The sequence below is a fragment of the Bos indicus x Bos taurus genome, chromosome 7, assembly GCF_003369695.1.
Source record: "Bos indicus x Bos taurus breed Angus x Brahman F1 hybrid chromosome 7, Bos_hybrid_MaternalHap_v2.0, whole genome shotgun sequence".
Taxonomy (NCBI): domain Eukaryota; kingdom Metazoa; phylum Chordata; class Mammalia; order Artiodactyla; family Bovidae; genus Bos; species Bos indicus x Bos taurus.
Window position 1 is genome coordinate 2,466,891 of NC_040082.1, and position 13,912 is coordinate 2,480,802.

Genomic DNA, 13,912 nt, shown 5'->3' on the forward strand with positions numbered 1-13,912 from the left:
TTTATTACTTTTTAAGATCTCTTTATACATTATGTAATATTCAGATTTAGTTTACCACACCTATTTCAACCCTTGTCTTCCAGGTTTCCATGTAACAGTGATTGGTTGATTGCTATGTGGAAGTACATAACAGAGGAATGAAGGGCAGAGAGTCTTGAAATTCAAGGAGGTCTTGATAAAATTACTAAATAATACAGGAATTTAATATATCCTTTTTTAGCATTAAACAGAACAAGCAAAAAATAAACAAGTTAGTATATATAGTTATGCACGTATGGATATGCATGTACGGATGTGAGAGTTGGACTGTGAAGAAAGCTGAGCGCTGAAGAATTGATGCTTTGGAACTGTGGTGTTGGAGAGGACTCTTGCGAGTCCCCGCAAGGAGATTCAACCAGTCCATTCTAAAGGAGATCAGTCCTGGGTGTTCTTTGGAAGGAATGATGCTGAAGCTGAAACTCCAATACTTTGGCCACCTGATGTGAAGAGTTGACTCATTGGAAAAGACTCTGATGCTGGGAGGGATTGGGGGCAGGAGGAGAAGGGGACGACAGAGGATGAGATGGCTGGATGGCATCACCGACTCAGTGGACGTGAATTTGAGTGAACTCTGGGAGTTGGTGATGGACAGGGAGGCCTGGCGTGCTGTGATTCATGGAGTCGCAAAGAGTCGGACACAACTGAGAGACTGAACTGAACCGAACTGAATGAGAATGTTAAGGTACATATTTGGAGCATTAAATGTTTAAGTTACAAATTTTCTGTATTTCCAATTATAATTATTTAACCTTAGCAGAGTGTTCAGATTCTCCATCTGGAGCTGATTTTGTAATAAAATAAAGTGTAAGTATTCAACCTTAATCCTCATCCTCCGCTGTCATCATAGCCCTATCACTGATGGTTAGCTAATTGGTCCAGGACCATTGATTCAAATAAATGTTTTTCTACTAATTTACAATATCTCTTTTATTGTACTCTAAATCTCTATAGTTTATATTATAGTCTAATTCTTGACATTATATTCTATTTTCACCAATATTTTATATATACTTATGCCCACACTTACTGTTTTAATTATTATAGGTTTATAAAATATTTTAACATACAACTGGGAAACTTCTTCATCCTTTTTGCTTTTACAATGCTTTCTTCATTAATTTTGCATATTTATCTTTCTATATATACTTTAGAGTCATTTTATATAAAGTTTTCAAACCAAAACACTCAATTTTAATATGAAGTACATTAAATGCAAGTTCCAGCTATGAAGATAAAAATTGCAACCCATTTTACTTGCACAATATGTGAATTTATTATTTTAACAGTTTGTTACCCGCATACTTCAGGCCTGTATGCCTGATCCACCTCGGGCACTGCTAGTGCAGTGTGGGCGTCACGGTCCCTGCGGTCAGCACTCTGCGCTGCTCCACTGTGGACCCCACACAGGATGCAGTGTGCACTGTTCAGCAGCGACACCCAGGTGATGGCCCACCACCCTAAACGCACCTGCCTGCTTTTCATCAAGGAACCCCCAAACATGAACTAGAAACATCATCAAATGATCAACTAGGCCAAAGAGAACAGTCCAAAAGCGCCTGCTGATACTAAACGTGCTTTCTGTGAATGCTTTATTAATATGAAGACCTTTATTTTATGCCCACAAAACTGACCACTCAAAGTGGTCACAGATGTTTACAATGTCATAGACATGCCAAAGTTCATAATTACATGTAAAAAAATGAACCTTGAGGATCTAGGAACTGAAAATATGCTACTTCATAATTAAGAAATAGTTTTTATTTCTCTCATGAAAAAACTTGTATATTTCAAAAAAGGTATGACAAGGATGTGTATGCTCAATAATTGGGTAGAGAAGGAGGGGCTGAGGAAATATATGTCCTGTGTCCATGCTAGAACAAACTTCACCTTCAACACTGCTACCTGCAGCTGGCAAGCCCACTTTTATATTTTAAATATCAATTTAAATGCTAAATCAGAGGCTTATGTAATTTCTGATTTACAGCTTTCAATAAAACTGGCAAAAGCTAAAACCAAACATGGATGAAGCGGTATAGAAAAAAAAGATGAAATGCCTGGTATGCATAAGAACTGTTATTTCTTCCTGCTGGCAATGACCCTTCATAACATAGTGACATATAAGTGATAAAGTGATTAAAAATTTATGACAACAGTCAATGCATGAACAATCTGCTTGTTTTGCAGTTACCTAATGTGAGTATATATATTCAGTGTACTCAAGGAAGTAACCCCAATACATTGGTATCATGCATGAATTATTTCAGTACCCAGCTGTTCCTCTGGCATGTAGCACAGCTCCTTGTACACAGTAGAGACTTATTTATTCAATGAATAATGAACGACTAACATGACATTTAATAGTTTCTGTATACTATAGGTAAAGAGCAAACGTTGAAAATGAGAGGAGGAGAAAAAAATTATCAAGAACTGAAATTAGCATTTTAATACTATTATGAAATAATAATTGTTAGAGAATATATGTATTGATTTCAGGGGCCTACTTCTGAAAGTACTTGCTGATTCTGGGTCCCTAGTGAAATGTAAAAATTAACTTTGAACATAAAAACATGAAGGATATTTTCACTTTTATGACTTCCAATATAGTTAATTAGGAATATCTTTCTTAAAACAGCAATCTTTACAAACAAAAACTTTAGCTTTCATTTTTAACAGCATACTTTGTATGGATTAATATTAATACTTTTTGTATTAATAATTTATTATTATTTTAGGTACAATGAACACACATTATATACACAACTTTTCAAAATGTATTGTAATAAAGTAGTATCAGAGATAATCCCCAAAGGCAGATAATCTTAAAATGAAATTTTGTACTGGTATTCAATACAGATGTATGACAGAGCCTTCCTTATTTCCCCAAAGTGACTATATTGAAAGATAAATCAAGATTAGATGGAACCGCATATAATACATGCCAACAAATATTTAAAACATGGTAAAAAATAATCTTGGGATTTTGCCTGTTAACAGGTTCCTATGTGTTGGAAGTATGTGCAAGGGTTAGAGGCTACTGCAGTCTTTTCTGCGTGCTGGTGGACCCCCTAGTGACCTTCCAAGACAGAGCCTGGGAGCCGGTTCCCTGAGTCTTCACACTGCTAACTCCTTCGGTTTTCACCAGAGTGAAGAATTCTCAGTAGTCTTTCCCGATTTCCCATGTGAGAGGATTTTCCCATCCCACTTCTTACAATTCATTCTCATCATTGCCTCCTGTTTGCTTCCATCACAGCTTCTGTCACAACTAGTGAATACCTAATTAAGTGTTTACCTTTTTACTGCCATCCCTACCTGATTATAAAAAGGAGTTATACAGCTGGTACCTAATACAATGCTTTGCACACAATGAATAGTCCAGTAAGTGTCTGCAAAATGAAAGAAAGTAGAGATTAGGCCCGAGGAGGTTTGCTCTAGTCGCTGTAAGTTCGTAGCTATGAATAGGCAATAAATTCTTATTCATTAATCAATCTTTTTATTGAAAATGAAAATTATCCAATTATGTTGACTTAGAAAATTTTCCTGGACCATGCTTGGGTTTTGATGGGTACACTGTTGAAATTAAGATCTCCACCTCTTTTTTTCAAGCACCTTCTGTGTAGTGGCTCCATATATAAGGAATAGGTAAGTAAGCAGAGGATGAAAGCAAGGGGCACCACTGCTGTCGCCCTTCCGAGAGGAACAGAGGCGAGGCCTCCTCAGGATCCACCCAGTGGGGACCTGCATGGCTCTGACCTCAGAGCGCACATGGAGGGGGCCCAGACGACCAGATAACTGGGTGAAGGCAGGGGGACAGCGAGTCCCCTCTGGACTTAATCAGCTATCCGAGGCCACACAGTGAATGTTTAGAGGCATTTTTCTGTGTTTTAAAGGTAACAACAGCAATTATTTCCAGGCACGTAACTGTAGTTGTCCATAGAGAATTCAATAAAGGTCAGGGAGTCTCTCAGACTGAAAGTATGGTTTCTGGAACTGAGTAAATTACTGGCTGCATCAGGATAAAAACAACAGCTGCAGATATGAGTCTTTGAGCACTAAGCAATGAATGAGCCCCCAGGGAGGTAGCAGTCTGAGCCCTCACTGTCTCGTCCTTTCCGGCAAGCCAGAAGAACAAGGAGTCCTGTAGATGCTGCCTAAAAAGAATTTCCAGTTTAGGAACAAGTATATTAAGGACAATGTGTGGGTGCTGCTCCCTAAAACTCCTACCTCTCAAGTGACAAAGCCTCCTAAGAGACAATTTATAATACAAAACAAATGAGAATATCAGATTTTTAGAAGTAGCACATCAAGAGGTAAAAGCAAAATACAGTTCTTCCGGTCTGCTACTGTAACATTTCAAAACTAATACTGTGACTACTAGCACTAACTCACATTGATGGAGTGATTAGAATATTCTAGGTACTGTGCTAAACATAAGTTTCACCCAAATCTTTTAAGTACTACGATCACCCCAATTTTACAGACTATATACAAGTTAAGTACTACGATCACCCCAATTTTACAGACTATATACAAGTTTGGAGCAGGGTGTGTTATGCTATTTAAAAGATATGTCTGTGGTAGGAGGAGATAATGAACTTAATTGCAGATTTTTTACAATCTTTGAATATAATTCACCTCTAAGAAAAACTTGGTAAAGTGCTTCCATAAAATAATTTATATAACTTATGTTTAAATCCCTATTTTCACAGTGACTATTACTTTATGGTTATATATTTATCCAAACAGTGGTTCACAAATCATTTGAATCCACTGTATTATATATATGCTTCTAATGTTTATAAGGGGAAGCACAGTCAATAATTCTAAATATTTATCTCCTGAATTAGCAGGATCTTGAGGACAGTAAGTTTACTGAAAGAAAAACAAATTGCTTTAAGACCTTCCCTAGTGAGTGGTAGTCAACTTGTCTTAAAAGGAAAACTCACATTTCTTGTCTTATATTTTCTTTCTATTAAGTGCTTTTCTCTCACAAGTCACAGTTTGGAGATGTCAGTTGAAGGCTGCTGTCCATCAAGGAAGGTAGTAAAGAAAAACTACTAACAAAAATGTCTGTAAGAAAGGACAGACCAAATCTTACAGCTGACAGGTGTTATACTTCTCAGGACAAATGAGGCCTTTCTGAATACAGAGGAAAGGGAGAAGAATCCAGCACAGTGATTTCTCGGAACTTACACAGGCTTCTAATGAAAAACGTCTTCCATTTCACCAGAGCACAGAGCGCTCACACTCTGTATGAATTACTGGTCTTTGTACAAGCCACTGGGTGGAAAAATACTGCTAATAATTTCCCCCTGCATTTTGTTTCTCAAAGCTTTCAAACTGGTTATTGTAACAAGGATAAAGGAAACCGCCAAGCACCTAGTTTTCTGTTCCTTTGAAATGTTTCTGGCCAGTATCACTGCTAACATAAGCTCGTAAGAGTATTTCATAGACTTAAAGTGATACTGACTGAGATAGTCTGAGATGACTGGAAAATTAAAATATTCTGCAGCTAAAAGAAGCAATGATAAAAATGTAAATTAACCTTCTTCTGCCTAGCATTCACTGACCCAAGTTTTAAAACTTCAATTTTTACATATGCTACAAAATGATTACTCAGCTTTTAATTTAAAAAGTAAATGTGAATTCAATGTTATTAAGCAAAGAAAATGAGAAAATATTTAAAAGATATTTCTCATGGGTTTAAGAACTATGTCAGGTATACTTGGGTATATATACTACACAAGGAGTACATAATACTTTTTTTTTTTTTCCAACAAAATAGCTTCTAGGTCTGATCCTATGTAATAAAAATAATAATGTTACCTATTTGTATAGTTTACCATCTACAAATAACTTTTATTTACATGATCACATTATCATTCAGTCAGTAAACATTTGGTGACTGCGACTTGATGCAAAGTCCCCTGCTAAATGACTGGGGGGCAGAACCATCATTACATTTCACTACTGAGGAAGGACATCAGAAAAATTCGTAGCTAATTACCACAAGAATTCAGGCGTCCTACGCCCGGGAACCCCATCTTCATATGGTTTACCATCACTGACATTTTAAATTCACAAAATGATCAACGTAAAGTTACCCCTACCTGAGTATGTAATATCCATATGATTTATAAGAGCTTGATATTCACTGCTTGGTGTGAACTTATGGCATTATAAGGTATACATTAAAAGCATGCAGAATTTCATACAGTGATCTCACCTGTGTACAGAGAAACGAGCTTAGCATTTAATGGATGACCTTTACCATTCTAGAAGTTATCCTGGAGCGAAAAACTTCTCTGTACTTGTAACATGATAAGCATAATGGAGTTAACACATTACACCTGAGAAAGAATCAATACTATCAACAAAGTTCCTTAAAATAAAAGTAAAATCCCAGATGGTAGATGAAATGGAAACCTAAACGCTTGGACAAACTGTCTCACAGTAGGTTCTCATCCAAGAGTTCTGACATATACTGGCAAAAGGTAGCTAAATCTTTTATTATAAACCTGAACATTCCATTCATCTTCTGTTATGACATTTTTAAATGCACGACCACATACAGATGTATTTTTTCATTATTTACATCACTAAGCTCTTCCTCTAAACTGCTAGATAATTTTCATTCATAGAAGAGGAAGACGTGGAACATGATATTATGCTTAAAATGCCATTTATCTTCACTCAAACTATGCGTTTGTCTTTCTTACAGAGTGACATCCCAAAGACAAAATGCAATGCAGATGTTCTGTGTCAGTGAAGACCGGCTGCATCAGAAATAACCATCAGGAAACGCGGTGGCAGCCTACAGTCAAGGACACCAGCACAAGGAGAGCGTGGATATCCGTTTGTTTCTCAGAATAAGGCAGAGCTGCAACATTTTAAACAAGTAACTTGGTCCAGATTTTATCTAATTCATCGGATATCCCATAGAACTGGAAGAGTGATTTAATGTCTTCCCATTTTACCCAAACGAACTGTCAAATTGTACCTGCAAACAGAAATAAAGTCATTTGTTGTTGACACTGTTGTTTTGTTTCTGATCATCTGACAGAGCATTCTCCTCGCAAATGGAAAAGAGAAAACCTACAAAGGAATGGGGCTCCCCTGGTGGCTCAGCTGGTAAAGAATCTGCCTGCAGGGAGGGAGACCTGGGTTGGATCCCTGGGTTGGGAGATCTCCTGGAGAAGGGAAAGGCTACTCACTCCAGTATTCTGGCCTGGAGAATTCCATGAACTGTAAAGTCAATGGGGTTGCAAAGGGCTGGACACGACTGAGCAACTTTTACAGCAGTGAGGAAACGGGAGCAGTCAGTGCTTCTACCAAAGCTAAAAGTACAGTTCCACTAGAGCCGATATCTATAGTCGGCAGTATTACACTGTTTGTCAACATCTACCAGCAAAGAAAACTGGGTAAAAACCCGTATTTCATGGGTATCCATCTCTCTAAGTGTAGGTCAAGCATTTTTGGGAGTGTGGTGACCCACTTCGGGACATCAGTACCATCAGTCTGAGACCAGTAACACACAGGGCCCGCACACATTCTCTCCTGCTCAATCATCTGACCTAACGAAAGTCACATTTCTCCAATTCAGAGTCCTTATCTGACTTTTGTAGCTCATCATTTTCCATGTCATTGTCTGGTTGTGTATGTATGTCTTTTGTGTTCTTTAATGTGAAAAACTCCTTCTAAGAGAGTTTCTTCCTCATTTGAGAATCCCCAACAGAACCAGCAGAGTATGATGTGTGCAGAGTACACCAACAGGGCTTGAAAAAGGGAGGAGAAGAAAGAAAAGGAGAAGAATTGATAGTCATATTTTACATGGTATAGTCTTAGCATTTTGAGGTACAAAGAAAAAGCCTCTAACTACAAAACCTAATAAAAATATCACAAAGTGCAAGAAGTCAGCAGAAGCTGAAAATACTAATCGTTCCAAAAGAACAGTGGAGTCTTTCTTGGCAAAAGCCCCTATAAAATCTGTCTGGTGGAGTACTAACAAGCCTTATTTACTGAGGGGTCTAAAAATAACTTGGAGTGTTTTCATAATCTTAGGTGAAAAACCTGAAGATAAGAAAACCATTATTATAAGTGAATCTCACAAAACTCCAAGTTGTAGAGATAGTGAAGTGAAAGTCGCTCAGTTGTGTCCGACTCTTTGCGACCCCATGGACTATAGTCCATGGAATTCTCCAGGCCAGAATATTGGAGTGGGCAGCCTTTCCCTTCTCCAGGGGATCTTCCCAACCCAGGGGTCAAACCCAGGTGTCCCCCACTGCAGGCGGATTCTTTACTGGCTGAGCTACAAGATGTGGAGATGCTGTGCCACTTATTCTCTATGCGTGTGTAAGCCGTTTTCCACTCATGACTGCCCAGGTTAGTTAGTATCATGATAGTATTATTTGGAAAACATATGTATTCAATTTGGGAATGAGATCATTGACTCCTGTCAATAAATCATAAATCGTGTTTAATTTTTCATTTTTTCCGTATCTACTACAGTACAAAAGTGAAAGTGTTACTCGCTCAGTCGTGTCTGACTCTTTGAGACCCCACAGACTATAGCCTGCCTGGTTCCTCTGTCCATGGAATTTTCCAGGCAAGAATACTGGAGTGGGTTGCTATTCCCTTCTGCAGGGGATCTTCCCAACCCAGGGATTGAACCCGGGTCTCCTGCATTGCAGGTGGATTCTTTACCATCTGACCCACCAGGGAGGCCCCAGCAGTTTGGGCCTTTCTAATATTTTGACTAATTAGTCTCCCTAGTCTTATATGTTAAGAGCATAATTTATTGAATCTGTTAGAGAAAAATGTAAGATCTTCATTAGCAACAAACAAGCACCGAGTGGTTATTAGGGCCTGAGACATTAAAATAAAATAATTACTTCTGCAGTGTCTTTTATAATGATAGCTCCGAGTTAAACTCACTTTTCACAACAAATATCTACTGGCTCATCGATTAAGAACTGAAGCGGCAGAAGGAGAAAGGATGGCAAGAAGGGAAGGAGTCAAGAAGGAATGAAGGGAACAACCAAATAGCTAACAATGTAGCTGGAGAGGCAAGACGCTCCTTTTGGAAGACAACAGCATACAGAATAGCCGCCAGGGACACAGAGAAGCAGGAGAAGCTGACGGGGGAGGAGGGTTTGAGCCTGGTCTCCGAGGGAACAAACAGAAAGGCTGGGAAGAGTGACGAAGCCCTTTTTAAATGTTTCATCCACAAGCCAAAGTTTTACTGAAATCGTCACACCGGTTTGTCTATGTATTTTCCGTAGCTGCTTTTGCGCTCTCACAGCAGAGCTGAGCAGCTGGGGTGGAGATGACCCAGAAAGACTAGAGTACGATCCGGCCTAAAGAAACAGTTCCAGAGCGAGGATTCATACAAGCCTGTCTAATGCTTTTATTATTCCCCAAAATTTCAAGTTACAATCCTGTGCACAGTACTACAGACACTTTTATAGGCAATGAGGTCTGGATATCAGCATATATAAAACAAGGAAGGTTAGACCAGTCACAGAAAATCACTTTCACAAAGCTTAGCTTATTTCTGTGGGCTTCCCTGGTGGCTCAGCTGGTAAAGAATCTGCCTGCAATGCAGGAGCCCTGGGTCTCATCCTTGGGTTGGGAACATCCCTTAGTGGAGGGCATGGCCACCCACCCCAGTATTCTTGCCTGGAGAATCCCATGGACACAGGAGCCTGGTGGGCTACAGTCCATGGGGTCGTAAAGAGTAGGACGTGACTAAGCGATGTTAAGCACAGTGTTGTACAACTTGAAAGTGGCAAATGAAAAATTAGTAATTGACTGTTATTGGGAACCTTAAAAGAAATTGGTGATATTGAACTTAGTCCTGGGTGAGCCATGGTCACCATCTGTATTCACGGTAAGTTACGAAAGGCATGGCTTATGGAATCTATCCTATCTCAAGGCCTTGTCCTACGAGGGAGGAACATGAAAGCAGTGAGAGGGAGGTGAGCACTCAGCACCACCTCTAAACGCCTGTGTGCACAGTCTTTCATTTGAAGAGTGTCCTTCAGCACGAAATATCACCACCACAGGCACTGAGCGCACGCAAGGGCAACACTGCCTTAGTCGCGCCATTCTTACGACTCTGACTATATCCTTTTCTAAGCAGATGTCTCGCTTTACCCCTTATTTATTTCCCATGGCTTTTCTCTTGCATATTAAATAATTAGCATAGATAACATTTTGAGTATACTTTGAGGGAAATTTACTTTTTTATCATTATAAAATAGTATTTTAAAAAATTGAATAATTTTGTGGTGCAAAAAATTTAAGATTCTTGGCTAATAAGCTACATTAGATTCTTTAATACACACAGTACTCAGCTGTCCTGCGTGCCCGGCACTGTGCTCCTGTTGGGAGTCAGGCCTTAACATGAATGGAGCCCGGCTTCATCCTCAGGACAGTCACAGTCCGCTGTGCATGTGCCTAAGTTTAAAGCAACCATATTTAAACAACTTTGGATGAAGAACTGAGTAATTCCAAGAGAAGAGCTTCAAAATAAAAAATTTAAGTGAACTTCTGATGCCCAATAAGTAAAAAGAGATTTCCTGCGACAGATACTGTTTGAAAGCAGTGGTTCTCAAACCCTCTCATCTTGTAATAGAAGAAGTTTCCTGGGACTTCCCTGGTGGCTCAGTGGTAAAGAATCCACCTGCCAATGCAGGAGTGAAGTCAAAGTCGCTCAGTCGTGTCTGACTCTTTGCGACCCCATGGACTGTAGCCTGCCAGGCTCCTCTGTCCATAGAACTCTCCAGGCCAGTATACTGGAGTGGGTAGAGCCTTTTGCTTCTCCAGGGGATCGTCCTAACCCAGGGATCAAACCCAGGTCTCCTTTCGTTTATCCTGTTTGGGACTCCCTGGGTTTCTTGGACTTGAGTGATTATTTCCTTCCCCATTTTAGGGAAGTTTTCAACTATTATCTCCTCAAGTATTTTCTCATGGTCTTTCTTTTTGTCTTCTTCTTCTGGGACCCCTATGATTCAAATGTTGTAGCGTTTAATATTGTCCTGGAGGTCTCTGAGATTGTCCTCATTTCTTTTAATTCGTTTTTCTTTTATCCTCTCTGATTCATTTATTTCTACCATTCTATCTTCTAATTCACTAATCCTATCTTCTGCCTCTGTTATTCTATTATTTGTTGCCTCCAGAGTGTTTTTAATTTCATTTATTGCATTATTCATTTTATATTGACTCTCTTTTATTTCTTCTAGGTCCTTGTTAAACCTTTCTTGCATCTTCTCAATCTTTGTCTCCAAGCTATTTATCTGTGATTCCATTTTGATTTCAAGATTTTGGATCAATTTCACTATCATTATTCGGAATTCTTTATCAGGTAGATTCCCTATCTCTTCCTCTTTTGTTTGGTTTGGTGGGCATTTATCCTGTTCCTTTATCTGCTGGGTATTCCTCTGTCTCTTCATCTTGTTTAAATTGCTGAGTTTGGGGTGTCCTTTCTGTATTCTGGCAGTTTGTGGAGTTCTCTTTATTGTGGCGTTTCCTCGCTCTGTGTGGGTTTGTACAGGTGGCTTGTCAAGGTTTCTTGGTTAGGGAAGCTTGTGTCGGTGTTCTAGTGGGTGGAGCTGTATTTCTTCTCTCTGGAGTGCAATAAAATGTCCAGTAATGAGTTATGGGATGTCTATGGTTTTGGGGTGACTTTGGGCTGCCTGTATCTTGGAGCTCAGGGCTAAAACACTCTCCGACATACATCACAGCAGGATCCTCTATGACCCACCTCCCAGAATATTGGAAATAAAAGCAAAAATAAACAAATGGGACCTAATTAAACTTAAAAGCTTCTGCACAACAAAGGAAACTATTAGCAAGGTGAAAAGGCAGCCTTCAGAATGGGAGAAAATAATAGCAAATGAAGCAACTGACAAATAACTAATCTCAAAAATATACAAGCAACTCCTACAGCTCAACTCCAGAAAAATAAATGACCCAACCAAAAAATGGGCCAAAGAACTAAATAGACATTTCTCCAAAGAAGACATACAGATGGCTAACAAACACATGAAAAGATGCTCAACATCACTCATTATCAGAGAAATGCAAATCAAAACCACTATGAGGTACCATTTCACGCCAGTCAGAATGGCTGTGATCCATAAGTCTACAAGCAATAAATGCTGGAGACGGTGTGGAGAAAAGGGAACCCTCTTACACTGTTGGTGGGAATGCAAACTAGTACAGCCACTATGGAGAACAGTGTGGAGATTCCTTAAAAAACTGGAAATAGAACTGACTTATGATCCAGCAATCCCACTGCTGGGCATACACACTGAGGAAACCAGAAGGGAAAGAGACACGTGTACCCCAATGTTCATCACAGCACTGTTTATAATAGCCAGGACATGGAAGCAACCTAGATGCCCATCAGCAGATGAATGGATAAGAAAGCTGTGGTACATATACACAATGGAGTATTACTCAGCCATTAAAAAGAATACATTTGAATCAGTTCTAATGAGATGGATGAAACTGGAACCTATTATACAGAGTGAAGTAAGCCAGAAAGAAAAACACCAATACAGTATACTAACGCATATATATGGAATTTAGAAAGATGGAAACAATAACCCTGTATACGAGACAGCAAAAGAGACACTGATGTATAGAACAGTCTTATGGACTCTGTGGGAGAGGGAGAGGGTGGGAAGATTTGGGAGAATGGCATTGAAACATGTATAATATCATGTATGAAATGAGTCGCCAGTCCAGATTCGATGCACGATACTGGATGCTTGGGGCTGGTGCATTGGAATGACCCAGAGGGATGGTATGGGGAGGGAGGAGGGAGGAGGGTTCAGGATGGGGAACGCGGGTATACCTGTGGCGGATTCATTTCGATATTTGGCAAAACTAATACAATATTGTAAAGTTTAAAAATAAAATAAAATTAAAAAACAAAAAAAACCCAGGTCTCCTGCATTGCAGGCGGATTCTTTACCATCTGATATACCAGGGAAGCCCAAGAATACTGGAATGGGTAGGCTTTCCCTTTTCTAGGGATGCCCAAGAATACTGGAGAGGGTAGCCTATCCCTTCTCCAGCAGATCTTCCAGACTCAGGAATCCAACCAGGATCTCCTGCATTGCAGGCAGATTCTTCACCAGCTGAACTACCAGGGAAGCCCCCTGGGGAAGTCAATGCAGGAGACAGGCGTTCAATCCCTGGTCCAGGAAGATCCCACATGCCTTGAAGCAACTAAACCCCCACACCACACTTACTGAGCCAGTGCTCTAGAGCCTGGGACTGCAGTTACCGAGGGCCTTGCGCCCTAGGGCCTGCGCTCTCCAGCTAGAGAAGGCACTGCAGTGGGAAGCCTACACACCACATCTAGAGCAGCACTCGCTCTCAGCAGCTGGAAAAAGGGTCTGCGCTTTTCCTCTTCAACAATGAAGACCCAGAACGGCTAAAAATAACTAGCTAAATAAAAATTACGTTAGAAGTCTTTAAAAGAAAGCTTCCTGAAATTTCCTGTTTCATGAGAAAAAGATGTAAAATACATTTTTGGGTGGGGCGGGGAGGGGGAGTTCCCTTTCCTCCTGCAGTTGAGGACTTCTGGTACTGGTACGTCTAAGTCAGAGGTACACAGGCAGAAGAAGCTAGATCAGACCGAGCTCCGGCAGCAAGAGTAAACCACTTTTTCGTCCGGCAATGACAATAAAAGGCCCCGCCCCCGCCCCAGGATTAATCCTGCAACTGTGAACAAGGATCCCGGGAGACGCAATGCGCTCCAGTGCTGCCGGGTTGGCTTTCGGTTCAGCAGCAACAGAAATCTGTTCTTATTTCTTTTCAAAATCTAGGGGATTCTAGAGCACGACCACGTTTTCTGGCACTG

General features: G+C 40.0%; 1 protein-coding gene across 4 annotated transcripts in view; it reads right to left on the reverse strand.

The window, feature by feature from the left end:
• The window catches only part of FER (FER tyrosine kinase), a 460,995-nt gene that overhangs the window by 74,432 nt on the left and 372,651 nt on the right, over nt 1-13,912 (reverse strand). The window contains exon 17 of one of the 4 annotated variants that reach the window (XM_027545476.1): nt 1,039-7,036. The exons of the other annotated variants lie outside the window; for them this stretch is intronic. Coding sequence (XP_027401277.1) covers nt 6,994-7,036 — 43 coding nt within the window. The 3' untranslated portion in view covers nt 1,039-6,993. Of the gene's footprint in view, nt 1-1,038; nt 7,037-13,912 lie in introns of those variants that run through there. 4 annotated transcript variants of the gene reach the window in all.